This window comes from Osmerus eperlanus, chromosome 14 (assembly GCF_963692335.1).
Source record: "Osmerus eperlanus chromosome 14, fOsmEpe2.1, whole genome shotgun sequence".
Lineage (NCBI taxonomy): Eukaryota > Metazoa > Chordata > Actinopteri > Osmeriformes > Osmeridae > Osmerus > Osmerus eperlanus.
This window is the reverse complement of record NC_085031.1, coordinates 16,823,904-16,851,036: the sequence shown is the minus strand read 5'-3', so window position 1 is coordinate 16,851,036 and position 27,133 is coordinate 16,823,904. Positions and strand designations below refer to the sequence as shown.

Sequence of the window (27,133 nt, the reverse complement as noted above, 5' to 3'; positions counted from 1 at the left end):
GGGCCCATGTCAGGTTGGTTGAAAGGAGTGTTGCAGCCCACTGTGTGGGCCCATGTCAGGTTGGTTGAAAGGAGTGTTGCAGCCCACTGTGTGGGCCCATGTCAGGTTGGTTTAGAGGAGTGTTGCAGCCCACTGAGTGGGCCCATGTCAGGTTGGTTTAGAGGAGTGTTGCAGCCCACTGTGTGGGCCCATGTCAGGTTGGTTGAAAGGAGTTTTGCAGCCCACTGTGTGGGCCCATGTCAGGTTGGTTGAAAGGAGTGTTGCAGCCCACTGTGTGGGCCCATGTCAGGTTGGTTGAGAGGAGTGTTGCAGCCCACTGTGGGGGCCCATGTCAGGTTGGTTGAGAGGAGTGTTGCAGCCCACTGTGGGGGCCCATGTCAGGTTGGTTGAGAGGAGTGTTGCAGCCCACTGTGGGGGCCCATGTCAGTTTGGTTGAGAGGAGTGTTGCAGCCCACTGTGGGGGCCCATGTCAGGTTGGTTGAGAGGAGTGTTGCAGCCCACTGTGTGGGTCCATGTCAGGTTGGTTGAGAGGAGTGTTGCAGCCCACTGTGGGGGCCCATGTCAGGTTGGTTGAGAGGAGTGTTGCAGCCCACTGTGGGGGTCCATGTCAGGTTGGTTTAGAGGAGTGTTGCAGACTGATATAGTAAGGCTGGGTGTCAACCTGCCACCACCTATTCTGATTAACAAATGTCCCTTTTTTTTAATACTAATAATTAACAAATACGAATGTCCCTTTTTTTATAATGTACTAAGTACTTGTTTTCAGGCAGTTTTATCAGTGATCTATAAATCATTGACGCGTTACACGCCATCTCATAAGGTAATATAATATTGTGTTTACCAGAAGGACAAAGGGCAAAAAGCACCACACCTTCAATCTTCCCTCAGATTGAAGTAAAGCGTTGTTCAGTGAGCACATGTGACTCTTCAAGGAGTAACTCTTTCAGGTTGGTGATTTTTACATTTTCATATTCAATCATTTCAATACTAGTTGAGTACCAGTATTGCAGTCCTGGTTTGTATGTAACTGAAGACTAGACTCCTGCTTCTGTCTCAGGTGTGTTATTTATACACACTGACACATGAATGCATCGTCCTTTGTTGATATCATCTGATGCTACTGACACAAACTAAGCAACCTACTAAATTCTGTAATATTCACGCTTCTCCTGATTTATATTATCGTATTCCTGGCAGACCTTCTAGAATACTTTGTGTTTGAATGTAAAGAATCCTCGTTAAATATTTTACAGGGGTACCGTTATCACCTCTGTGTCTTCTTAAGGCTTATCAGACATGGATACAAGGTGAAATAATTCCATTTGTTCCTATCAGATAGTCTGAAGGTTGTTTTTATGGCTTGTGGTTCCAGGATCCAAAGGTTGAATTTGTAACCTATAGCAGACACAAGAGAAGGAGGGAGGAGGAGGGAGAAAGATGGAGGAAGAGCCAATGGAGCCTCCAGCGGAGGATGTGGATTTTCACAAAGCGAAGTATGCTTTTATTTTTTATTTATGTAGTAGTGCAAGATCCTATCCCATATTTGGGTATTATAAAGGGGGTGTGAGGTGTTGAGTGTCAGGTAATAGTATCATGTTTGTACATAGGGTGTCACTGTGTTGCATTTTGAATCTGCAAATCAGGGAGGTTCTAGACCTCTCCTAGTTGTTTCCCAGATCTTCCTTTCCCCCATATTTCCATCATGAATGAGGCCCTGTAGGTGTTTTCTAGCAGGATAATCATATAGCCAAGCTCTGTAGAACTGTGTAAAATAACCTATGGATTGACATGTTAGTAAAAACAATCATTTGTGTGTGATTTTTCTGTCTTGTGAAATATATTTACCACATATTACATTTGGTCGATTTTATCTCCATGAAATATGAAGAATATCTTTTTTTTATTTTTACTATTTACTTGTTTCTCACCCATTTTCAAATATAATTTGTCTAGTAATGCACATATACCTAAATATACTTTGCTACCAAGCTATGGTTAGTATATGTAAAAATAAAAATAAAGTGACATATGGATTACAGGAGGTTATCAAGTTATCAAGACTGGAACACTCAATCAGTTGATATACCTTTAAATTTCAAAGGTTCAAGGTGAGATTTTATCCTACTTTCATTATCATTAGAAAATGAGCATTCTATCATTCTAATTCATGAAGTAAAATATAAACTGGAGGTCCCAGAGGAGTCTAAACAACTAATTTCAAATGTTTAACAATTTCCTTATTGGTGTTTAACACATAAAATGTTGTTAGAAAATGTCGCCAAATCTCTTTACCCTAAGAATTCAAATATATTTCAGTGATCCTTATACAATTTAGTTGGATTTTGTGAATGACTGTCCTATGAATCTGTCCTCTGCCTCCTCCGACACTCCCTCCCTTTCTCTTCTCTGTTCCTAATGAGCCACTTAGCTTCCATTTAAATCCATTTAATCTCTTTTCCCTCATGCTCAACATCTCCAGTCTGTCTCTTTGTCCCACATGTTTGGAAAATAAATGAGGCCCTGTAGCAGTGCAAAACAGTAGTGACTATCAAGAAAACACAAACTATGTTGAAATGTCTGTTGAAATGTATTTATATTTAATGAGTGTCTTTGTGTTATTTACAGGTCTTTATGCTCTGGTTATTCATCTGCGTTTCCTGGAAGCTGTAAATCAAAAATGTCTTCTGGTGTCAAAGGAGCAGAGTGAGACTTTATTCTACTTTTAATGTCCTAAACCAGAAAAATACTGTTAACTGAATCTCTTCAAAGGATAGTATTTTCATAATCAAGCCCTTGCGACAAACAATATTTTATCTTCAGTATATTCCACTATTACCAAGTTGGTGGATATGAACAGTTCTAAATTTTTTATTGTTGTCTTTTTTTCAATAACATAAAATATGGTTTACAGACCAGGTTTGAAGCTATCTGTATCTGCATCATCTTTATCATCTGATCACTCACAAAATACAGGGTAAGTCAAACTTTTTGGATTGTCTTACCATTTTATTATTCATTATTCATTGCTTGCTTATATTTGATTGAAAAAAATATTTTGAGTTTTAGTCTTTAATTGGTAACTTTTTACATGTATTTCCATGTGTAATTCATAAAACCACAATACAATTTAAAAATATATATATATATATCTATATATAAATAACATATATTTAAACATTTTATATATATAAGTTTATACATATTTATATATATATTTATATAGTTATATTTAAATATGTATAAACTATTATTTATTTTTAAATTGTTTAGTTCTTAGAATTAGTTTAACTTTTGCACTTTCTTTTTTAACTTAATTTAAGATCCGTATATGTTTGTATGCACCTTCCTGCCACAGTAAATTCCGTGTTTGTTTAACATACATGGCGAATAAACCGAATTCTGATTCTGATATATCTATGTTTCATATATATCATTGCATTCATAGTGCTACATTGTAAAGCAATGCATTATTATTAGTATCAGGCAATATAAAAATCTGTCTCAATGTGTGTCTTTCTCCTGATTATGATTTCCAATCAGAAAAATACTGTGTGACATCTGCTCAGAGCTCAAGGCTGTGAAGACCTGTGTGACCTGTAGTATCTCCTACTGTGAGACCCACATCAGGGACCATTACAGAGTCCCTAAACTCCAGCTCCACTCCCTGGTGGATGTAGGGAGACGCCAGCTACTCTGCAGCGAACACAACAGGCCCCTGGAGGTGTTCTGCTTGACTGACGAGATGTTGATCTGCAGTCTGTGTTCTGCAACACAGCACAGGGGACATGAAGTATTTCACAAGACTGGACTATCTGACAGACAGGTGGCAGCAATTTTCTTTGTTTTATTTTTTGTTGTTTTATTTATGAGTGAATTGTGGATTTTGATGGACATTTTTATACCCCTCAAAAAGTGTTTTTCCTCAGGTGGACCATAATATGGTTTAAGTGTTTGTTCATCATCATTTTATCTACCAACTAACAGTAATGTCCTTCCTCTCTTTACGTTGCAAAAGACTTTGCATGAGGAGCGACACCAAAGATCATTTGATGGTAGGTGTGCCTGTTTGGTTTTTCTTACCTCTGACCATCAGTTATTTTACTTTTTAGATAATGTGATCAAATGTGCTGTTATATATTGTGTGCATTTGGATGGACCATATTTCTCGTCATTGTTTTCTTCCCAATCATTATTTATTTGTCAGTGCTGCCCCCTCCTGGAGAGATCAGCATCCTGTCAGTGAAGCCAGACTCTGTGACTCTGACCTGGGGACCTCCTGAGGGTCTGGAAGGATCCAGGAAGTTCAGGGTGACCTGGGAGGGTGATGGAGAACTGAAGAACCTTAAAGTGAAAGACATGTACAAAGTAGAAATAACCGGACTCCAATCTGGTCAGAAGTATGAGTTCCAAGTTTTCACAGAGGGGGACCATGGCAACCACAGTGACTGGGTTTCTGCAACAGTAACTACAGGTACAGTAACCTTGAGATTGTCTTGAAAAGTAACAGTGGGTAAGAGTAACTCTTAGAGAATTCTATATTCTTTCAGATTGTAGAAATAAAAAATAAATAAAAAACAAGCTTCCCCCCCAACAGTGGTTCCTGCTCCTCAAGAAATTAAAGTGATACAATGTGAAGCCACTCAGCTGCGTCTCCAGTGGTCCAAGGCTCCAGGAATAGATCACATTCCCCAGAGTTTCCTGGTCACCTGTAGCAGCCCAGGGTCTGAGCCCCAGGCAGTACACACCGAAGACAGCAGCAGAACCCTGACCGACCTGCAGCCGGAGACTCAGTACACCGTCGGAGTCTGTACTGTATTGAGCAACGGGGAACGAAGTGAACCTGCTTCTGTGACCATCTACACTAGTACGTGATACTTCTGGGTAACATGTTGAAGGGTCTTCTCTTGGTGGTCTGGAGCTGTTCTGATGCTCAACTGTTGTAGCTAAACACCTATCAGATATTAACAAACTGCCCACTGCCCATATGGTCCTCCACTATTCATATAAATTGTTGCTGCAGATCATCTGCAAGGGTTCCTCAAAATGTAGTGTTACTTCCATCACCAAACCATTTCCCCCAATGTAGATGACAATACTTAAAACAGTAGATATATATATATATATGTTTAATATAATAATATGTCTTTAATGTAACTACTCTGGTTTGTCTTGAAGTAGAATTATTATTGGATAATCGACACTTGATTTCTAACTTCTAAATATATCTTGTTCACTCCCTAGCTGTCCCTGTTCCAGTCAAGCTGACAGTTGTCTCAGTGGACGCCACATCAGCCACTGTGAGCTGGGAACAGCCAGATGGAATGAACCAGACCCAACTCCAGTACCAGGTCTCCTACCAGAGTCCAGGAACAGATCAGCTCACCACCACCACCACCTCCTCACTCAGCATCACTCTCTCTGACCTGAGACCTGCCTCTGAGTACTCTGTCAGGGTCTGCTCTGTCTTAGAGTGCGGACTGAAGAGTCAACCTGTGTCACATACTTTCAGCACAAGTAAGCAGAACAAAGTTATTTCACCAGTTAATTTAACACATACAATGTATATACATTTACATTTAGTCATTTAGCAGACGCTCTTATCCAGAGCGACTTACAGTAAGTACAGGGACATTCTCCCCGAGGCAAGTAGGGTGAAGTGCCTTGCCCAAGGACACAATGTCATTTTGCACGGCCGGGAATTGAACCAACAACCTTCTGATTAATAGCCCGACTCCCTAACCGCTCAGCCATCTGACCCATATACAGTATGGGTCATACCCCTATGAGCTAAGGGCAGATTAATTAATCAGAATATTCTATTTAACATTACTGACCCTTCCAAATGTCCCACACACAGACAATGATTTACCTTAAAAACCCCAAGACCCTTAAAATGTGTTTAGTTTAAATGAAAATGTCACGTTATTGCATTTTGTTATCGAGATAAATTAGATGAGGATTTTTAAAACAAATGCATGTTTCCTTTTTTATTAATTTCCAGGATCATGCCTCAGGGAGATGCTGTCCAAGACAGGACTGAAAGAACATTATGACCACAAGCTTACATTGAGTTCTGTCCTTGAGATAAACTCAAACACTACTTCAGATGAGACAATTACATCACTACCAGAGGCCTTTTTAAAGAATCTTATTTTGGCAAATGCAAATGCCAGAGTCGTCAAATGTTTAACGTCTGGCCACAGTGTCTCATGTTCGGCACGAGACAGTCATGACAAACTGGAAAACATTAATGCCTTTAATCCTGTTGACCTTACAACAGCTATGTTTCTGTGCTCAGATAGCTTCCTTCAGCAGGAGATGGTTCTGAAAATGTCCATGTGTCAGTTTGCTGTTCCTCTCCTCTTACCGAACTGTGACACACGACAAAACACCCTGATGCTTTGGACCTTGAGGGACTTGATCAAGAAATTCCCACCCAGACAGGCAGAGTCAAAGCTCTTAACGGAGGAGAGAGTTGTACAAGCTGATATACCAATGGTGTCCTTTGTCAGGCTAGGAGAAGATCGATTGTCCAAATCCCAGATTGTTAACAAGTTAATAAGCAGTCCTCAGCAGTACCATGACACGTTTGTTCATGAGGGGATGGAGTGTGGCGATGTCCCAAGGAGGATTTCAGATGGGTTGGTTGAGATCAGTTGGTACCTTCCAAGTAAAAACAATACAGACATGTTTAGTAATCCAATGGCTGTGGCAAATCTGAGAGGTGACGTTAGACGTTTGGAAACACAGTTCTCGTTCTTGTGTGAAACGTCTGCAGCAGTTGTCATTTTCTGTGAAAATTCAGAGGCTGCCTACCATGTTTTGAAAGGCAAACAGACAAAAGCAGAGTTGCTTCTGGTTGTGAATTCTGAGACAGAGAAAATGTTCATCAATCCAACAAATGTGATCGTAAGGAAGAAACACAATGATCAAGAAGTTGTGAGAAAGCTACAGATTTCTATTGGTAGGATCATAGAGAAAAGTTATAACAACATGAAAATGGAAGGGATGGCCAGTATAGCTCGACAGTTTGGAATTGTAGTCGATGAAGACAATCCTGAATGTCAGGAAGCTAAGACCTTGGCTGAAAGAATCACCAACAAAATTATAGACACTGTTAAATTCAAAGAAGAACAGCTACCACTACAAGGAAAAGTCTGGAAAGAGCTTTCCAAGTTAGAGAAAGAGGAATGTAGACTTCTAAAAGCAGGCGAAACAAACATTCAAGCATACAAAAGACAATTGAGTTCACAAAAAGAACAACTGAGAAATGAACAACAAAGTCAAGGTATGTCAGATGCTATGAAGATGTTCGTTCAAGGAATGTCAAGTCCGGTTGTTCAAAGATCCAATTTTTTCAAATGGCTGCGAATATATTTGGATGATCGTTCAAGACAGAATTTATCAGGTTCAAGAAAACGTTACAAAAACCTTTGCACTGAAAAAAAGGATGAAATTGCTGATTTGGATAGGCATATTTCAGATTGTTCCTTGGGACTTGAACACTTCCTTCGCGAGTTAGGCCAGTTGTACGAATTAGCCTGCTGCCTTCCTGAGAACAGTCCTCAAAGGAAAGAGATGGAAAATCTGCCTAGACTGTGTGCTCAGATGCTTCTAGATGGTTTTCCCATTGAGGTTGTGGACGGACATGCATCAAACATACCACGGAGGTGGATATCAGATGTGTTAACTTCTCTTCATGGTCTTGTGGAAAACAAAAGCAGAATCAAGGTGGTATCAGTGTTAGGGGTACAAAACACAGGAAAGTCCACTCTGCTAAACACCATGTTTGGGGTCAAGTTCGCTGTCAGCAGTGGATTTAACACCAGAGGAGCTTTCATGCATCTCATTAAGGTAGACGCAGAACAGAAGAAGGACTTGGAGTGTGACTTTGTTATGGTCATTGACACTGAAGGACTTAAGGACCCAGAACTGGCCCAGCTTTCAGATAGTTACGAACACGACAACGAGTTGGCGACCCTCGTCATTGGACTAAGTGACGTCACCATCTTCAACATCAACGTGGTGAACCTCGCAGAGATGAAGGACATCCTGCAGATCGTGGTCCACGCCTTTATTAGGATGGAAGACTTGCTGGAAGAAAAGAGGAAGCCCATCTGCCACTTTGTCCACCAGAATGTGTCTGCGACATCAGATTATCACGTAAGGGAACAGAAACAAACGTTGTCAGATTTGGACGAAGTAACGCTGTTCGCAGCCCGGATGGAGAATAAGGAGAATGTCACCAGGTTCACGGACGTTATGGAGTATGATACAGACACTAAAGACACCTACATCCCAGGACTCTGGCATGGGACTCCCCCGATGGCTACTGTCAGTTCTGGCTACAGTGAGGCTGTGTACAACTTCAAAAAGAAACTGCTGCAAGATCTTGCAAAAAGCAGGAAGCGAGGAGATTTGACAGATTTCAATAAGTCCGTTGACAGTTTGTGGGGCATGGTTATGTACGAGAATTTCCTCTTCACTTTCAAAAACAGCAGGACCGCCGATGCCTACAATAAACTGAGAGATGAGTACATCGATTGGGAATGGTCATTCGATAAAGAGATTCAATCCTGGATTGTACCTGCTCAAAATAAAATCAGGGATTTCTCCATGAGTGCTCCACATTCCCAAATGTCCCTCAACAGCATGCTGCAGGACTTGTTGAGGGAAGCATCCAAGAAGGTTTCCAAGGCAGAACATCAAATCCAAAACAAACTACAGAAGTATCTTGAAACACAAGATGCCCAAAACAATGTTCTGGAAAAACATAGAGAGGAGTTCATCACCAGAAGCAATATGTTAAGACAAGAAACAGAGGACACTATGAAAAGCCAACTGCAGAAAGCTGTTCAACTCAAAGAGGGAAAGACTGAATTACATGACCTTGAACAATCACTGGCACAGGAAATTGACAGGAAGGTTCGTGATATGCTGCAAAAATGCAGAGGGAGTAACACTGAGTCCAGTGAGTCACTTAAAGAAGAATTTGAAAGTATGTGGGAACAATTTAGATCTCAGATGCATTTCAAACCCCCCCCCCAAAAAGATGTTGCTGATGATGCCACCTCCATGCTGAGAAGAAATTTGTCCACAAGAGGGAGTCAGGTCAACAAGTTGCTGTTAAAAACCGACTTTAAAACTTGTGGAACGCAAGAGTTTGTTATGAAATCAGGAAATATCTGGGACAAGACCAAGTTAGCAATGAGGTTCATGGACAGTGACAGGCAGAGAAAAATGCAACAAGACCTTTGTCAAACCATTTTAAAACAGTGTCAAGATTTCATGGAACAAAAGCTAAACAGCAAATCTAACTACAGTGATAAATACATCAAAGACCTGCTGGACATGGTCGATCAGAGATTGCGACAAGAAAAGACGCTGCAACTCGGTGACCAATGTGAGACTCTTCTAAAGCTTCACATCTGTGGCAAAGCAGCCCGAACTTTTCAGAAGATGCATGACGACTACATTAAACAAAATGACCCTCACAAGTATCTGGAACAATCTAAGGAGGAGTCTTTCAAAAGATTCAAAGACTTGTTTAACAAACAAAGGATTAGAAGTTCCAAAAGGAGTTTGCACAGGGGAATAATTTAGGTCAAACACAGCCAATCCAAATAAGTTTAAGATTTGACACTTTGGTTTTGACAGAATGTATTGGTTTTGAACATGAATCATTAATTTGCTAGGTACTTCAATTATTGAGATGGCGTGAATAAAAATTTCAGGTTCAGTAAATCAAAATCTTCTTTCTAATCTTTCATTGTAACCACATTAATTATAGGACAGAAAATATTGTCTTCATTGATCACATCAGGTTAGTTTCTAACACCAGTTAGTTTCCCTTGCCTCTAAATGTTTTTACAGACTGTTTGACTTCGAATTTGTTTAGTGTGCATGTTAATAACCTATACATTTACGTAATTACACTCTTATCTAAAAAAAATGTAATTCCTATTTTTTCAGGCAAGGCGCTTGTTTGGGAGAGACTGTTGTGTGAAACGCTATCTAAAAGTTTGTATCCGCTTGCATCATAGTTTTAAGTTCCTGTTAAGTAACAAGTAGAGACAAAACAGCGCCAGCTCAAAATACAGCAATTCATATGAGTTTCTCATTAAAGTAAGTTGTTTCTCAACGTGTTTGTGCAACGTGTTTGGCAGCTCCAGAACACAGGCAGCTCCAGAACACAGGCAGCTCCAGAACACTGGAAGCTCCAGAACACAGGCAGCTCCAGAACACAGGCAGGTCCAGAACACGGGCAGCTCCAGAACACAGGCAGCTGCAGAACACAGGCAGCTCCAGAACACAAGCAGGTCCAGAACACAGGCAGCTGCAGAACACAGGTAGCTGCAGAACACAGGCAGCTCCAGAACACAGGCAGGTCCAGAACACGGGCAGCTCCAGAACACAGGCAGCTGCAGAACACAGGCAGCTCCAGAACACAAGCAGGTCCAGAACACAGGCAGCTCCAGAACACAGGCAGCTGCAGAACACAGGCAGCTCCAGAACACAGGCAGCTCCAGAACACAGGCAGCTCCAGAACACAGGCAGCTGCAGAACACAGGCAGCTCCAGAACACAGGCAGCTCCAGAACACAGGCAGCTCCAGAACACAGGCAGCTCCAGAACACTGGCAGCTCCAGAACACAGGCAGCTCCAGAACACAGGCCGCTACAGAAGCTAAAGACAAGTAGAGAACTAAGGAGTACCACAGGTACAGTTTTAATTCAGGATTTAATGACATAGAAATACTTCATATCAAGGAGCTGAAATGGCAATCAAAACAGTGGAAAGCTTATTGTTAAATGAATTCAACAGATTTATTTAAACAAACGTTAAATACGAATTTAAGATGAGTTACTTGCTGAATCATCATTGCAGCTGTGTCACATTGGCTGTTCTCTTCCATAGCGGAACACAACACACAGGAGGGAGGGTTTCTATACAGAGAATCAAACCAACACAAAGATGATCAATACAGAACAAATAGCTACAAAACAACATGACAGTCTGTACATCATATTAAGAATGACAACAGCATAAGAACAGTGTGAGGTCTGCTCATCACAGTGCAGCATCAGTGCTGTTCTCTTCCTGACTGGTCTGTCGGGGTAGCCGTTTCAGCGAGACATCATCCTCACAAACTCTGAGGAGAGAAACAACAAGGCGACGTGATTGTTTAAATGTTGCACCTTCCTCCTTCCTGTCCCCTTTCCATCATCACCCTCCTTCACCCCCCCCCCTCCCTCCCCCCTCACTCTTTTCCCTCCTTCCTCCCTCACCCCTCAAAGTCGACCAGTCCGTCCCCCACCTCACCCTCAAAGTCGACCAGTCCGTCCCCCACCTCACCCTCAAAGTCGACCATTCCGTCCCCCACCTCACCCTCAAAGTCGACCAGTCCGTCCCCCACCTCACCCTCAAAGTCGACCAGTCCGTCCCCCACCTCACCCTCAAAGTCGACCAGTCCGTCCCCCACCTCACCCTCAAAGTCGACCATTCCGTCCCCCACCTCACCCTCAAAGTCGACCAGTCCGTCCCCCACCTCACCCTCAAAGTCGACCAGTCCGTCCCCCACCTCACCCTCAAAGTCGACCAGTCCGTCCCCCACCTCACCCTCAAAGTCGACCAGTCCGTCCCCCACCTCACCCTCAAAGTCGACCATTCCGTCCCCCACCTCACCCTCAAAGTCGACCAGTCCGTCCCCCACCTCACCCTCAAAGTCGACCAGTCCGTCCCCCACCTCACCCTCAAAGTCGACCAGTCCGTCCCCCACCTCACCCTCAAAGTCGACCATTCCGTCCCCCACCTCACCCTCAAAGTCGACCATTCCGTCCCCCACCTCACCCTCAAAGTCGACCAGTCCGTCCCCCACCTCACCCTCAAAGTCGACCATTCCGTCCCCCACCTCACCCTCAAAGTCGACCAGTCCGTCCCCCACCTCACCCTCAAAGTCGACCAGTCCGTCCCCCACCTCACCCTCAAAGTCGACCAGTCCGTCCCCCACCTCACCCTCAAAGTCGACCAGTCCGTCCCCCACCTCACCCTCAAAGTCGACCAGTCCGTCCCCCACCTCACCCTCAAAGTCGACCATTCCGTCCCCCACCTCACCCTCAAAGTCGACCAGTCCGTCCCCCACCTCACCCTCAAAGTCGACCAGTCCGTCCCCCACCTCACCCTCAAAGTCGACCATTCCGTCCCCCACCTCACCCTCAAAGTCGACCAGTCCGTCCCCCACCTCACCCTCAAAGTCGACCATTCCGTCCCCCACCTCACCCTCAAAGTCGACCAGTCCGTCCCCCACCTCACCCTCAAAGTCGACCATTCCGTCCCCCACCTCACCCTCAAAGTCGACCAGTCCGTCCCCCACCTCACCCTCAACGTCGACCATTCCGTCCCCCACCTCACCCTCAAAGTCGACCATTCCGTCCCCCACCTCACCCTCAAAGTCGACCAGTCCGTCCCCCACCTCACCCTCAAAGTCGACCAGTCCGTCCCCCACCTCACCCTCAAAGTCGACCATTCCGTCCCCCACCTCACCCTCAAAGTCGACCAGTCCGTCCCCCACCTCACCCTCAAAGTCGACCAGTCCGTCCCCCACCTCACCCTCAAAGTCGACCATTCCGTCCCCCACCTCACCCTCAAAGTCGACCAGTCCGTCCCCCACCTCACCCTCAAAGTCGACCAGTCCGTCCCCCACCTCACCCTCAAAGTCGACCATTCCGTCCCCCACCTCACCCTCAAAGTCGACCATTCCGTCCCCCACCTCACCCTCAAAGTCGACCATTCCGTCCCCCACCTCACCCTCAAAGTCGACCAGTCCGTCCCCCACCTCACCCTCAAAGTCGACCAGTCCGTCCCCCACCTCACCCTCAAAGTCGACCAGTCCGTCCCCCACCTCACCCTCAAAGTCGACCATTCCGTCCCCCACCTCACCCTCAAAGTCGACCAGTCCGTCCCCCACCTCACCCTCAAAGTCGACCATTCCGTCCCCCACCTCACCCTCAAAGTCGACCAGTCCGTCCCCCACCTCACCCTCAAAGTCGACCATTCCGTCCCCCACCTCACCCTCAAAGTCGACCATTCCGTCCCCCACCTCACCCTCAAAGTCGACCATTCCGTCCCCCACCTCACCCTCAAAGTCGACCAGTCCGTCCCCCACCTCACCCTCAAAGTCGACCAGTCCGTCCCCCACCTCACCCTCAAAGTCGACCAGTCCGTCCCCCACCTCACCCTCAAAGTCGACCATTCCGTCCCCCACCTCACCCTCAAAGTCGACCAGTCCGTCCCCCACCTCACCCTCAAAGTCGACCATTCCGTCCCCCACCTCACCCTCAAAGTCGACCAGTCCGTCCCCCACCTCACCCTCAAAGTCGACCATTCCGTCCCCCACCTCACCCTCAAAGTCGACCATTCCGTCCCCCACCTCACCCTCAAAGTCGACCAGTCCGTCCCCCACCTCACCCTCAAAGTCGACCAGTCCGTCCCCCACCTCACCCTCAAAGTCGACCAGTCCGTCCCCGTTCAGGTCCACGTCTCGCAGGATCTCGTCGATCTCGCGGTGGTTCAGCTGCTCTCCCATCAGCTTCTTCATGGCCTCACGCAGCTCCACCAGGCTGATCTGCCCATCTCCATTAGAGTCAAACTGGGGGAGAGATACCAGATAGTCAAACTGGGGGAGAGATACCAGATAGTCAAACTGGGGGAGAGATACCAGATAGTCAAACTGGGGGAGAGATACCAGATAGAGCCTAACTGAGGGAGAGATACCAGATAGTCAAACTGGGGGAGAGATACCAGATAGAGCCTAACTGAGGGAGAGATACCAGATAGTCAAACTGGGGGAGAGATACCAGATAGTCAAACTGGGGGAAAGGGGGATAAAGAATGTAGTGGAAACACTGCTGTAGCGGAAACACTGCTGTAGCGGAAACACTGCTGTAGCGGAAACATTGCTGTAGCGGAAACACTGCTGTAGTGGAAACACTGCTGTAGCGGAAACACTGCTGTAGTGGAAACACTGCTGTAGTGGAAACACTGCTGTAGCGGAAACACTGCTGTAGCGGAAACACTGCTGTAGCGGAAACACTGCTGTAGTGGAAACACTGCTGTAGCGGAAACACTGCTGTAGTGGAAACATTGCTGTAGCGGAAACACTGCTGTAGCGGAAACACTGCTGTAGCGGAAACACTGCTGTAGCGGAAACACTGCTGTAGCGGAAACACTGCTGTAGCGGAAACATTGCTGTAGCGGAAACACTGCTGTAGCGGAAACACTGCTGTAGCGGAAACACTGCTGTAGTGGAAACACTGCTGTAGCGGAAACACTGCTGTAGCGGAAACACTGCTGTAGCAGAAACACTGCTGTAGCGGAAACACTGCTGTAGTGGAAACACTGCTGTAGTGGAAACACTGCTGTAGTGTAAACGTTGCGTCAGTTTCAACAGAGGCACTAACTTCTCTGAAAGCGTCTCTAAGCTCCTTGACTCCGATCATGTCTGCAGTCTCTGCCAGCATCTTGGGACCCATCAACTCCACAAAGTCCTCAAAGTCCACTCTGCCGCCACCTGCAGGAAGACATGAGTCACTGCACCAGGAATATGGGTCTGAGGATGATGATGATTGCTAACATTGTTTTTAATACTTTGTCTCAACATATAGTGAATGTGTGTGTGTGTGTGTGTACGTGTGCCTGCCTGTGTGTGTGTGTGTGTGTGAGAGTGTGTGTGTGTGTGTGTGTGTGTGAGAGTGTGTGTGTGTGTGAGAGTGTGTGTGTGTGTGTGTGTGTGTGAGAGTGTGTGTGTGTGTGAGAGTGTGTGTGTGTGACTCACAGATCTGTTGGCTCAGCTCGATCAGCTCCATCTCAGTGGGCATGTACCCCATGGTCCTCATGCACTCCCCCAGGTCCTTACAGCTGATGAAGCCGTCGCGGTCCTTGTCAAACTCCCGGAAGGCCTCCCGCAGCTCTGGAGGGAGGTGGAGGAGGGTGGAGCAGGGTGGAGGAGCAGGGTGGAGGAGGTGGAGCAGGGTGGAGGAGGGGGGTGGAGCAGGGTGGAGGAGGGGGGTGGAGCAGGTGGAGGAGCAGGGTGGAGCAGGGTGGAGGAGGGGGGTGGAGCAGGGTGGAGGAGCAGGGTGGAGGAGGGTGGAGCAGGGTGGAGGAGGGGGGTGGAGCAGGGTGGAGGAGCAGGGTGGAGGAGGGTGGAGCAGGGTGGAGGAGGGGGGTGGAGCAGGGTGGAGGAGGGGGGTGGAGCAGGGTGGAGGAGCAGGGTGGAGGAGGGTGGAGGAGCAGGGTGGAGGAGGTGGAGCAGGGTGGAGGAGGGGGGTGGAGCAGGGTGGAGGAGCAGGGTGGAGGAGGTGGAGCAGGGTGGAGGAGGGTGGAGGAGCAGGGTGGAGCAGGGTGGAGGAGCAGGGTGGAGGAGCAGGGTGGAGGAGGGGGGTGGAGCAGGGTGGAGGAGCAGGGTGGAGGAGGGGGGTGGTGGAACAGGGTGGAGGAGGGGGGTGGTGGAGCAGGGTGGAGGGTGGAGCAGGGTGGAGGAGGTGGGTGGAGCAGGGTGGAGGAGGGGGGTGGAGGAGGTGGGTGGAGCAGGGTGGAGGAGGGGGGTGGAGCAGGGTGGAGGAGGGGGTGGAGAGGGAGGAGGGAGGTGGAGGAGGGAGGCGGAGGGTGGTGTAGAGAGGCGTGGGAGCAGAGGGAGGGGTGTGTGGGGAGTAGGGGGGTGTGAGATGGAGTGATGACAAGTTAAAGCAGTGGTATGGCTGCTGCGGCCTTTACATGCAACACATAACAAAAGGTTTTAAAAAGCGTCTTTGTTTATTTGTTACCTTCCATCTCCTCCGGACGTAGATCTCTGTCCTGCAGAGGAGGGGAACGCAGAGAAACAAATGAGCCAGGTCTCACACACACACACTTACACACACACTTACACACACACACACTTACACACACACATACACGATAAATCAAAGGTTGACTGGATGAATCATTCATCACACGGCATACAGCCAGAGGTTAGAGGTGAACACAGATTACAGCGCTGGAGATGCCAAGCAGCAAATGGTCATAAGAAGATTTCACGGTGGAAAGTGGTAAACATGCCCCCTCACCCATGTTCCCTCCCTCCCTCCCTTCCTCCCTCTAGTCCATTCCTCTCTCTCACACACACACACACACACACACACACACTCTTACGCACGCACACTTGGACATACACTACTTATCGCTCTATCTCCGTCTCTACACACACACACACACACACACACACACACGTCTGTAAGTGTCATGTGTTCTAATCCTCATATCCTGTCCTGTTAAACTGCAGATTACTGTCCTCACATAACCGACTGTGGTCTGGGAACTCCAGTTGATGCTTGTGGCCCACAGTACACACACACGCGCACACACACACGCATTACCTAGTATTTGTGATATTTTGGTGGGAAATAGACTAGAAATGATTTACTAACATTGCCCACTTTACTGATTCCTCAGATTCACCTGTGTGTTCAGAGATGAGAAGCAGTTGTGATGTCACAATGGGCCTGGTGTTCCTCGGGTGACATTGTGACATCACAGAGAATTATATTGTGCTGGATTACAGAGTTTGTAGGCGAAGGAGGCATAACCGAGAGATTAATGTGGTGAATTGTTTTACAAATCACTAAAGCTTATCGTTCTTTCACATTTCGGTCTCTCTTTTTGTATTAAATTGTCTGCCACTGGCTCGCAGGCATACACACGGACGTACAGTATACACACGCGCACACGAATTATCCTAACACTTGTCGTGGTCTGACTGAAAGCTAGTATCGTCACTATATGGAGAATAGATGGCCTATCTCTCTCGTTTCAGGTATGAATGTCATGTAAATTGTATTTCTCCCATGTCAGAATATTGAACTGCGGATAGACGTGTTAACTGTAGCAAAGAGCTCTTTAGTTGACTGTAGGCTACGTCAACAATTCCGCGCTTTTTTCGGCCCCAATACATCTGTTCACTTAATTCGCGTTTATCACACGTGCTACACAACACCACCAGGGCTTTCGCTTTCACGGCAAAATGTATTTTAGCGATCAAAGAAGACAAACGCCACAGTAAGTAGGCTACACATTGTAAAGAGATGGTATAGCTATCACAGTCAGGCCTAGAACTTTCGGTAAAGTTAGAAAGGTGACTTTTAATTGCTCTTATTAACCCTACATTTAGATAGTAGCTAAAATATTTACCAACCTAGCCTAGCTAACGTTACTGCTCAAAACTTAGCTAGTTAGCTTGAGAGCCCTCGGGCGAGAGCTAGCCTAGCTAGCTCTAGCTACTTTTACTGTGAGAGTTAGATAAACCTTAGCTACCTTCGTAATTGTCGATGTAGCTCTAAACGTACAATTTGAACCCCTTTTCCCTCTTCCTTGAAGGACAGCAGCAACATAGACTCCTATGTACATCGTTGATTGTCATTTTGGGAAGGCAACACAAACTCCTCATACAAAACGGCATTTTGTGTTTGAGAATATACGTAACTGCTCGCTACCAGAAGTTGTTGACACAGTTAATAGTTTTTGGATCGGAATGTTATGAAATAAATTAATATTTAAATTTTAAAGAGGTGAATTCAAAACCAACTAATTCAGTGGTGTTTGAATTTCAATGTTAAGTATTCAATGCCTTTTAAATTTCAAAACATTATGTCCCTGATTTGCTTCCATACTGGCTGAATCTTTTCCAATTTTTTCCGGTTCCGGACAAGTTCCCGACTGAGCAAATCTTGAAACTGAAAACATTTGAAAAGCCCAACCTAAATAGCCTAAACGTAACACTTCTCCTGGGAAAACACTCTAAGTTAAATCTAGCCTCACCCCTGATCTCCTGCTAAGTACTCTAGGCCAGTATGATAAACACCCTGCTAATAGCGCTCGGCAATTAGCCAACTCCACTGACCTCAGAATATATCAACTCAATTGATCTCTGGTCTCCTTTTCCGCTATGCCAGAATCATCCATTTGTACATAATGTAAATTACAAATGATGTACATCTGTACATAATCTAAATTACAATCTGGTCAAACTGCAAAAGCAGTTGCCCCACAGTGTATTGTAGACACATGCACACACACGCACACACACTGTATTATACTGTACCAGTGGCTTTTAAATTTTAGATTCAGCTGGTAAACCATTACCTTTACAAACAAAACTCTGTTTGGTACAATGTACACGTACAGTATAAAGACAACACTCACAATGATGGGATGCTCATGGGTGGAGATAATGTTGAGGGCTCCTCCAATCAGGTGGCTCAGAATGGGAGGATGCAGATGATGTCATCGTAAGCATGAGGGAGATGCAGTGTATCTTCAGGGGATGAAGATGATGAAGAGACGGATGATGATGATTCTAGAGGATTCATAACCAAAACCACAGTGTAATGGGCAGTAATTTAAAAAAAACGAATGTCCTCAACAACAACAACACAGACACACAGTGTTTCTTCACTGTGTGTCTGTTTCTTCACTGTGTGTCTGTTTCTTCACTGCGTGTGTGTTTCTTCACTGCGTGTGTACATACAAGCTGGCTCTGTGCGAAACTCTGTCGTAGGAAGACGCAGGCCGGGCCCACGATGTGGTGCAGCACGTTGCAGTTCTGGACCAGAGCGCTCAGCGGATCCCCGAACTCAATCTCGCCCCCTCCGTCGTCCTCCTCCACGTAGGGGTCGTAGGCACCCCCAACCCCCCCCAGCATCGCAGCCAGCGGCGCCCCGCTCCCCTCCGAGGGCAGCGCCCCCTTTGGGAGGGCAACCAATCAGTTAGACGAGTGTACGTACACCGGCGACCAATCAGAATCATCAGAGATGTGGAACGACACCATTGAACACAACGGAAACTTTTAAGCAAAATGTCTCCTGTCAGAGCCGAGATAAATTACATGGGAAATACTGAAATGAGAATACTGAAATTTAAAGTGATTTATGTTCCTTTATCCCCCCAAACGTTCTGGTTTCTCCCCTTCACACAAACACTAAGGCTCTCATTTTAAAGAATGATTTGACCCTAATGGGCACAAAAGTAGCACTTAACATTTTTACATAATTCCTTAGTTCTCACCAAACTCTATTATGGTGGCTTTATCAAATAGGGCTTTTAAAATCACATCTCTCTACAGACGACAGATGTAAAAGTCCCTTACCTTCTTCATTTCGCTTTTCTTACACGCCTTGTTGATATTTCCCATCACCTAGTCCCTCTGTCTCTTCTCCCTCTCTTCTTCACTCCTCTCTCTGTCTGTCTGTCTCTCCCTCTCTGTCTCTCTCTCCCTCTCTGTCTCTCTCTCCCTCTCTGTCTCTCTCTCCCTCTCTGTCTCTCTCTCCCTCTCTGTCTCTCTCTCCCTCTCTGTCTCTCTCTCCCTCTGTCTCTCTCTCCCTCTCTGTCTCTCTCTCCCTCTGTCTCTCTCTCCCTCTGTCTCTCTCTCCTGTCCCTCCCCTTTCCGACCCCCTCTCTCTGTCTTCCCCCCTCCCTTTCTCCCCTTCTCTTCACTCACTATTACATAAACCTCCAAAGTCCATCTCTAAAATTCCATTCCAGGGTATCCCAGAAGGCACTGCTTCAGACACCAACTTCACCCCGGAGGGAGGAGACGGCGGCGACTACGCAGACCCGGCCAATCGGGTCATCTTCAACGCACATGCTGAGATACAGATCCTTGCTCCTATTGGTCGAGTGTGTTGTGATGCCGGCATGAGTCCAGAGCCGCCACAGGTAGCGCACAGGTCTGTAAACCACACTACACAAGGACATCAGAGGTGACGGGAGAGCACATCACGCGCTCTTCACACAAAACCTGCTGCCATCACTCCCTCTCTTTCACCCTTCACTCCATCTATATTTCCTTGATTGCCCCCCTTCAACATAATCTTGTCCCTCCCACTTACCCCTCTCTCTCTCTTTCTGCTGTACTCTGCAAACAAGTCTAGCAGAATTGAGAGGGGAGGTATAGAGGATGGAGGGAAGGAGAGATAGAGAGTTGGATGGGGAGAATTAAGGGGGAGAGCTGGATGTTTTTTTAATCCCCGACATTTCAGATTAAAGGAATGAAGGGATGATGTGGCCGGCTGTAAAAGACAGGAAGCAGGGGATAGGGAAGGAGGCCAGAAAGAGGAGAGGGAAATTCAAGTGAGGGGGAAACAGGATTCCAGGAAGAGAGGGATGGAGGTGAAGATGTGTCTCTCAACAGGGGATGAAGGGATAGAGATGGAGTGGTGATGGGGTGTGTCAAAGGAAGGAGAGAGAGCAGGAAGAGGAGGGGTGGATGCAGTGATGGTGACAGAAATGAGAAACGTACTGCCATCCTTTCTTAAATTGTTCTAATTAAATCGAACCTCTTGTGTACCCAAACCTAGCTCAAAGCCCATGGGTTTGTATAGCCAAACCCAGCTGGTACATGGGTTCACATCCAGTCCATGGATTCACATACACAAACCTTTCCCATCGTCCATGGGGTCCCATCCCAAAAACCTTGCCCTACATCCATGGGTTTGCATCCCCAAACCCAGCCAATAGTACATGGGTTCACATCCAGCCCATAGTCCATGAGTTCATGGCCCCGAGCCCACCCAGGGGTTCACATCCCCCAAGGAAAGCAGATTTTCACAGCGCAGCAGATAAAGGTATTAGTCTTCCGGTAATACCAGTTAATCCACATGCTGTACTGTGACAGAGGGTTGGCAGGAGAAACGTTTAGGAAGTGAAAATCAGGGGAAGGGTACAGGGGTGAATGTGCAGGAGGAGCCGATTGTGTAGTCCAAAGCAGTTTGTAGTCAATATCTCACACTTTTCTGGTAACGGGTATTTTGTTGGGAGTTATTTTCAAGTTCTTGTTCTTTGTTGTATCTCAGGCCGTCTGTGGGTAACCATGGAGACGACGTTTGTAAAAAATATAAAGGATTTTGTTGGTTAGTCAGCAAATTTCCTTATAAGCGCCTGTTTGTGTACTGAACATCGTCAGCGAATGAGGTACTTACATGTAGCAACTGACAGCACTGACACAGACACCACAAGCAGGCTAGTTCACACTTCCCAACAATGTTCAAGAAACACCAAACATTCTGCTGTTGGGTTTAGAATGTTTGGAAATATAACTGTCATTTTCACACTACGCCAACAAACTCCAACAGACACATCACACCAAACCAACACAACCCAACAGCTGTTGGCTGTTGGTGGGGATCAGACGGCTGAGCGGTTAGGGAATCAGGCTATTAATCAGAAGGTTGCCGGTTCGATCCCCGGCCGTGCGAATGATGTTGTGTCCTTGGGCAAGGCACTTCACCCTACTTGCCTCGGGAGGAATGTCCCTGTACTTATTGTAAGTCGCTCAGGATAAGAGCGTCTGCTAAATGACTAAATGTTTGTTTGGGTGGTGTTAACTGGCCTTAAGAGACAGATGTTCTCATTACAAACAGGAGGATGAGAAAACGCAGACAGGGGACTGTGTGATAGGGATCGTTCGAATGCAACGTTATTGAAAACCATTACTTATGTGGTATCAGTTATCAAATTAGCTTTTTGCTTCTGGAACAGGTTCATATTGTACATTTATTATAATGAAATAAAATAAAAAAGTTTAGTGAGTTTGTCCTCCGCATGTGATCATTTGGTGCAGAGCAGCACCAAATAATCCCTCTGTCAGATTGAAGATGAGCGCTCATCTCTCTTTCTCTCTGTCTCACTCTATCTACAGCCTGCAGTAAGCAACCATCAACACAAGAGGGAAGCACAGCAGAAATGGCACTCCAAGCAGTAATTCTGCATTTTGACCACTAGGTGGAAATCTAAGATAATATATTTGATCAAACCAACATGAATCCAACCAGATAGCAATCCTTGGCTCAGCAAGAGCCTAATCCATCACACACACACAGACACACAGACACGCACTCATGAACACAGAGGAAGGGGCAACAGAGAGGCTTACATAACCCAGCAACACCAGACCACCCAGTCATAAAGCCTGTATCAAAACACTAGTGAGATTACTCCTCCTTTCCTCACTATGACAACAACAAACACTGCAGATGTCTTAGAGATGGATCGAGAGAGAGAGGTAGATCGAGAGAGAGAGAGGTAGATCGAGAGAGAGAGGTAGATCGAGAGAGAGAGGTAGAAGAGGGGGGGGGGAGGAGCCCGATTGTTGAGAGCTTAGTACAGGGATTCTAAGTCACATTTGGAGTAAAAAAATGAGAGCTGTAACCTGTGTGTGTGTGAGAGATAAAGATGAAGGTTGCATGAGTGCGTAGGTGTTTGATATGAAGAGGTTTTTTTTGTGTGTTTTTGAGATAAAGATGTGTGTGTGTGTAAGATAAAAATTCCTGTGTGTGTGCACACACGCACAGTGTTAATCATCTTTGCTTGCAGCACTGATGGTAGCTTTCTAGAAACCACCACTGTGCTACCTCACCCATCAACACCCTAACCCCACGGCGGCGCTTAGAGAGGAGAGAAACGTAGATGTGATTTTCCCTCTTGGTCTGACCAATCTCATGAATGATTTTGACATGTTCTGGATCTGTGTAGTATGTGGGGCAATCTCTGAACCCAAACAGTTCCTACATACTGTGGGCCCATCTGGATGTCTCTGATATCACTGTCCCATTTTACCCTGCTCTCCCACTCGCTCTCTCTCTCTCTTTATCTGTCAATTTATTTTCTCTCTCTCTTTATCTGTCAATTTTTTTTCTTTCTTTTTCTATGTTTTATCTTTCAATATATGTGTGTGGCCCCCAAGGGTTTGAAAATGGATTATGTCTAGAACACTGGGAACAAGAGAAGAGATAGAGATGGGGGGGGGGGGTAGAGAGGGGAGATGGCAGCGCGGGGGGGGGGTAGAGAGAGGGGAGATGGCAGGGCGATGTGTGCGTGTGTTTAACTATTTTCTGTCCTTTGTAAGTGCTCAATCCTCTCCTCCGAGTCGTTAATCTCACACTCATAATCCTCCTCCACAGACCAATCAATCTCTCTTCTCCTTTTTCATCTCCTCTCCCTCCTCCCTCTCTATCTCTGTCTCCCTCCTCCCTCTCTATCTCCTCTCCCTCTATCTCCATCTATCTCTCTCTCCCTCCTCTCTCTCCCTCTCTCTCCCTCTCTCTCTCTCCCCCCCCTCTCTCTCTCTCTCTCTCTCTCTCTCTCTCTCTCTCTCTCTCTCTCTCTCTCTCTCTCTCTCTCTCTCTCTCTCTCTCTCTCTCTCTCTCTCTCTCTCTCTCTCTCTCTCTCTCTGCAAGCTCATCCCAGCTTTGTTCTCTCTTTCCTTCCATGTTTTCATTATTCTCTCCATCTGTTGCCGAGGACACAGATGAGTTGATTTTAAGACATTTTAAGCAAGAACAATAGAAATGAAAGAAAAACCTAAGAATTTGGTATCAACAATTCTCTCTGTCACACACACTCACACACACATGCACACTCACCCAAACACACACTCACACAAACACTCACACACACAAGCGTGTGTTTCAAGGGGATTTTCCAAAAGTAAATGACCACTAGATGATTTCCTATCGCTACAACACCTGATAATCAGAAGACTGCCATGTTAACTGACTGGCTTGATTAAGTTGCTGAAGTTGTGTGTCAGAAGGAGAACACTCAGTTTGGACTCAGTTTCCTGCCTCCCTGAAGCCTGCTACACACACACACATGTATGTATGTATGTATGTATGTATGTATGTATGTATGTATGTACACACACAAGTAAACACACACACGTACATACGCGCGCACACAGACAGATGTAAAAATACACACACACATATGTAAACACACAAATAAAAACAACGTAAAAACACTCAGATTGTAACCCCCCCCCCCCACACACACACATACACACACACACACAGATGGAAACAAACGCACACAGAGATACATTACATTTAGTCATTTTTAGTAGACGCTCTTATCCAGAGCGATACAAACACACACCCTCCCGAGGGGCCCCTACCTGTCCGAACACGGAGTCCACGATGGGGCGCAGCCTCCTCCTGGTGGGGTCGGGAAGACAGCGGTCCTCCTGGGGGTGGTCCTCAGAGGGGGACGACAGGCTCAGGGTCTTGGCCTTGGTCCGGGGGGGTCGCTTCAGGCTGGCAGAGCTCCACCGTCTCAGAGAGTCGATCTTCTTCTTGATGGAGCCCTGAGAGGGAGGGAGGGGAGGGGGGTACAGTCAGCCTAATGTTAGACATGTACCCCCTCAGAGAGTCTGACTTGTTCTTGATGAAGCCCTGAGAGGGAGGGAGGGAGGGAGGGAGGGAGGGAGGGAGGGAGGGAGGGGAGGGGGGTACAGTCACCCTAATGTTAGACATGTACCCCCTCCAGAGAGTCTGGCTTGTTCTAGATTCAAGGAGGGGGGCAGGGGTGAGGAGGGTGGGGGTGAGGAGGGTGAGGAGGGTGGGGCGTTAGAGCACAGTAAACATGGATGTGCTCTAAAATATATAATAATATAAACGTGCAAATACCCAAACAAGCATGTAGGCAGACACACACACACACAGAGAGACGTAAACAAACACACACAATACACACACGTGAACCAGCGCAACCTCACAGGATTTACGTTGTTTTAACATGTTGCTGTCTCAACGCTGGGAATATGTTACTCGTCATCATATGACATCACGCTTTGATGTCATCAAATGTTTCAGTCTTCAATGACGAAGACCATTCTGCAACAGTACTCAAAATGCTCTCTGAGCCAAACCCTTCATGGTTACTCAGCTCTGAGGTCAGGGTAAAGGTTAAATTAGTCAAGATCGGATTAGGACGAGTTGTTGGAATTCAACTCCACTTTGTGCAGAAGTGTTCAATGGAGGCTGATACAGACATGCTCACACACATACGTACATTCACACACACACATGCACACACACTCACACACATTCTCACAAACACATGCACACTCACTCACACATGCACACTCACCCAAACACACACTCACTCACACAATCACACACACTCACACATGCACACTCACCCACTCACACACACTCACTTACACACACTGTCACACACACACACTCACCTTCTTCACCAGCTTTCCTTCTGGGACCTCTATGGTGGACATGCCTCCTGCTTCACTCATCTCTCCAAGTTTAGAAGAAGTAACGCTCTCAATGTGAACATAGATGTCTGTCTGCTTTCCTGTCACATCCACCTTTCCTTCCTCACTCTCCTTTCTATTTCTCTCTCTTATTTACTCTCTATCCCTCTGTCCAGACCATCTGACACTGTTGATAATCACAGGCATCATCTCTCACATCGCAACCTCTCCCTGCTTTATCCCTTTCTATCACTCTCCCTCCCTCTCTCCCCTCCCTCCCCCCTCGCTCTCCCCTCCCTCCCCCCTCGCTCTCCCCTCCCTCCCCCCTCGCTCTCCCCTCCCTGCCCCGCTTCTCACGCCACTATTTATTTTTTGCATTTCTCTGACACACTTGCTCGGTCACTCTCTCTTTCTGTATTTCTGTCTTTTTCTCTCTCTCCATCTCCCTCTGTCTCTCCATCTCCCTCTGTCTCTCTCTCCATCGCCCTCTCTCTCTCCATCTCCCTCTGTCTGTCACTCTGTTTCTCTCTACCGCTCTCAATCCTCTTACACATTCATACTCCTGTCCATTGTTTCTACAGCCCCCACAATATGCCCCTGTTCCAGGGCCAACAACGCCTCCATAACACACACACACCAATACACACACACGCACGCACTCAACACTAAATACATACACACACACCAATACACATATGCGCATACACACACTTAACATAGAACATACACAGAAGCTGTAAGTTGGGTTGCTCTGTGGGGAGGGAGAGGGAACTGTTATTGCATGTTTAGTTTAACAGATCATAGAGTTCCTCAAACAGCAGGCCCCAACCCTGAGAGAATGACACACACACATATCACATACATCACACACATCACACACCAAACACAGTTCTAATTCTCTCTATCTTTCTATCAATCTCTCTTACTGTCTTTCACCTGCTCTGTCTCACGCACACATAAAGCAAATTTGCCACATCAGGAGAAACATTACAGGAATGTAATAGGAGAAACATATTAGGGATGTTTTCTTGTTGCGGAATGTCTGAGCTGTTATGACATGTCGTTAAAGGTACATTCCCCAGAATAAGCAATGCTGCAATCCAACACTACGCAACAGCTATGAATTTGCCACATCAGGAGAAACATTACAGGAATGTAATAGGAGAAACATATTAGGGATGTTTTCTTGTTGCGGAATGTCTGAGCTGTTATGACGTGTCGTTAAAGGTACATTCCCCAGAATAAGCAATGCTGCAATCCAACACTACGCAACAGCTATGAATTTGAAGCAATCATTCTGAGTTAAGAAACAGTTAACAAAACAATATATATAAAAAAGAGAAAGTTTTATTTTTTTGACATTTCCCCTCACTCCTCCAGTCCTGAACTTAACAACTACATCGAAGTGAGAGTCTAGTAGTTTCTACAAACATCAAACTCAGACTTCATCCGTCTCCATAACGACACTCTGAAAAGTACTTCTAGTCACTCTGGAAGGTACTGTGAGCTCAGCCCACAGGAAGTGAGACTTCCCTCCTGGTTGTTTGCTGCAACACTGCTTCAGATCCAACCACCAGCTGACGAGGTCGAGGACAGAGAGAGGACGAGTCGCAGAGAGGATCGACCCTACCTGGAGGTAAAGGTTCAAAAGTTCTTCGTCATTTCACTGAACGGTCCAGAGGGTAAGTACTGATTGTAGGTGTATGTGTGCATGTGTCTGTACGTGTGTGGTTGGTGTGCACGTACGTGTGGGCCTGCATGTGTGTGTGTGCCTGGGTGTGTGTGCCTGCATGTGTGTGCGTGCGTGTGTGTGCCCCAGTCACTTGTGATAGAAGACGGTTTCTGTGTTCATGTCGGTACGTTCGATAACAACGCTGATTGGATCGATGCAGGCTTGGATCGATGCAGGCTTGGATCGATGCAGGCTTGGATCGATGCAGGCTTGTTTACCCTGAGAGGGCGTGTTGTGCTGTGGCGCTGTCACTTCCTGTGGCGATGTCACTTCCTGTGACAATCTGGGATCCAAACACTGCACTGGCCAGATGGAGTGTGTGTGTGTGTG

The 27,133-nt window shown here is 46.3% G+C and overlaps 2 protein-coding genes and 2 long non-coding RNA genes across 6 annotated transcripts; 3 read left to right on the top strand and 1 right to left on the bottom strand.

Moving 5' to 3' along the window:
- The first annotated feature begins 2,596 nt into the window (after positions 1 to 2,596).
- LOC134034399 (uncharacterized) lies at positions 2,597 to 3,817 on the top strand. Its single transcript, XR_009932228.1, has 3 exons — positions 2,597 to 2,703; positions 2,912 to 2,974; positions 3,541 to 3,817. It is a non-coding gene; the product is annotated as an uncharacterized LOC134034399 (long non-coding RNA).
- A 387-nt stretch (positions 3,818 to 4,204) lies between these two features.
- On the top strand, positions 4,205 to 10,123 carry LOC134034320 (up-regulator of cell proliferation-like). Its single transcript, XM_062478798.1, has 4 exons — positions 4,205 to 4,471; positions 4,595 to 4,864; positions 5,242 to 5,514; positions 6,002 to 10,123. The coding sequence occupies exons 1-4, from the start codon at positions 4,357 to 4,359 to the stop codon at positions 9,601 to 9,603; spliced, it is 4,260 nt and encodes a 1,419-aa protein (XP_062334782.1). The 5' UTR covers positions 4,205 to 4,356; the 3' UTR covers positions 9,604 to 10,123.
- Positions 10,124 to 10,729: 606 nt separating this feature from the next.
- On the bottom strand, positions 10,730 to 25,279 carry cabp2a (calcium binding protein 2a). 3 transcript variants are annotated; one of them, XM_062478930.1, is made up of 8 exons: positions 25,054 to 25,279; positions 23,980 to 24,168; positions 18,559 to 18,774; positions 15,821 to 15,851; positions 14,833 to 14,967; positions 14,459 to 14,568; positions 13,500 to 13,647; positions 10,730 to 11,151 (listed from the first exon to the last, which is right to left on the bottom strand). In XM_062478930.1, exons 1-8 carry the CDS (start codon positions 25,111 to 25,113, stop codon positions 11,126 to 11,128), a joined length of 915 nt encoding a protein of 304 aa, XP_062334914.1. In that variant the 5' UTR covers positions 25,114 to 25,279; the 3' UTR covers positions 10,730 to 11,125. The 3 variants fall into 3 exon arrangements, with proteins under 3 accessions (XP_062334914.1, XP_062334911.1, XP_062334912.1); XM_062478927.1 differs by lacking the exon at positions 18,559 to 18,774 and having other exon boundaries at positions 10,736 to 11,151; positions 25,054 to 25,274; XM_062478928.1 differs by lacking the exons at positions 18,559 to 18,774; positions 23,980 to 24,168; positions 25,054 to 25,279 and adding an exon at positions 17,346 to 17,453 and having other exon boundaries at positions 10,738 to 11,151.
- On the top strand, positions 16,782 to 26,720 carry LOC134034397 (uncharacterized). The gene is made up of 7 exons (XR_009932226.1): positions 16,782 to 16,848; positions 18,285 to 18,425; positions 18,593 to 18,806; positions 19,572 to 19,756; positions 20,882 to 20,938; positions 21,727 to 21,785; positions 26,591 to 26,720. It is a non-coding gene; the product is annotated as an uncharacterized LOC134034397 (long non-coding RNA).
- The last annotated feature ends 413 nt before the right edge of the window (positions 26,721 to 27,133 follow it).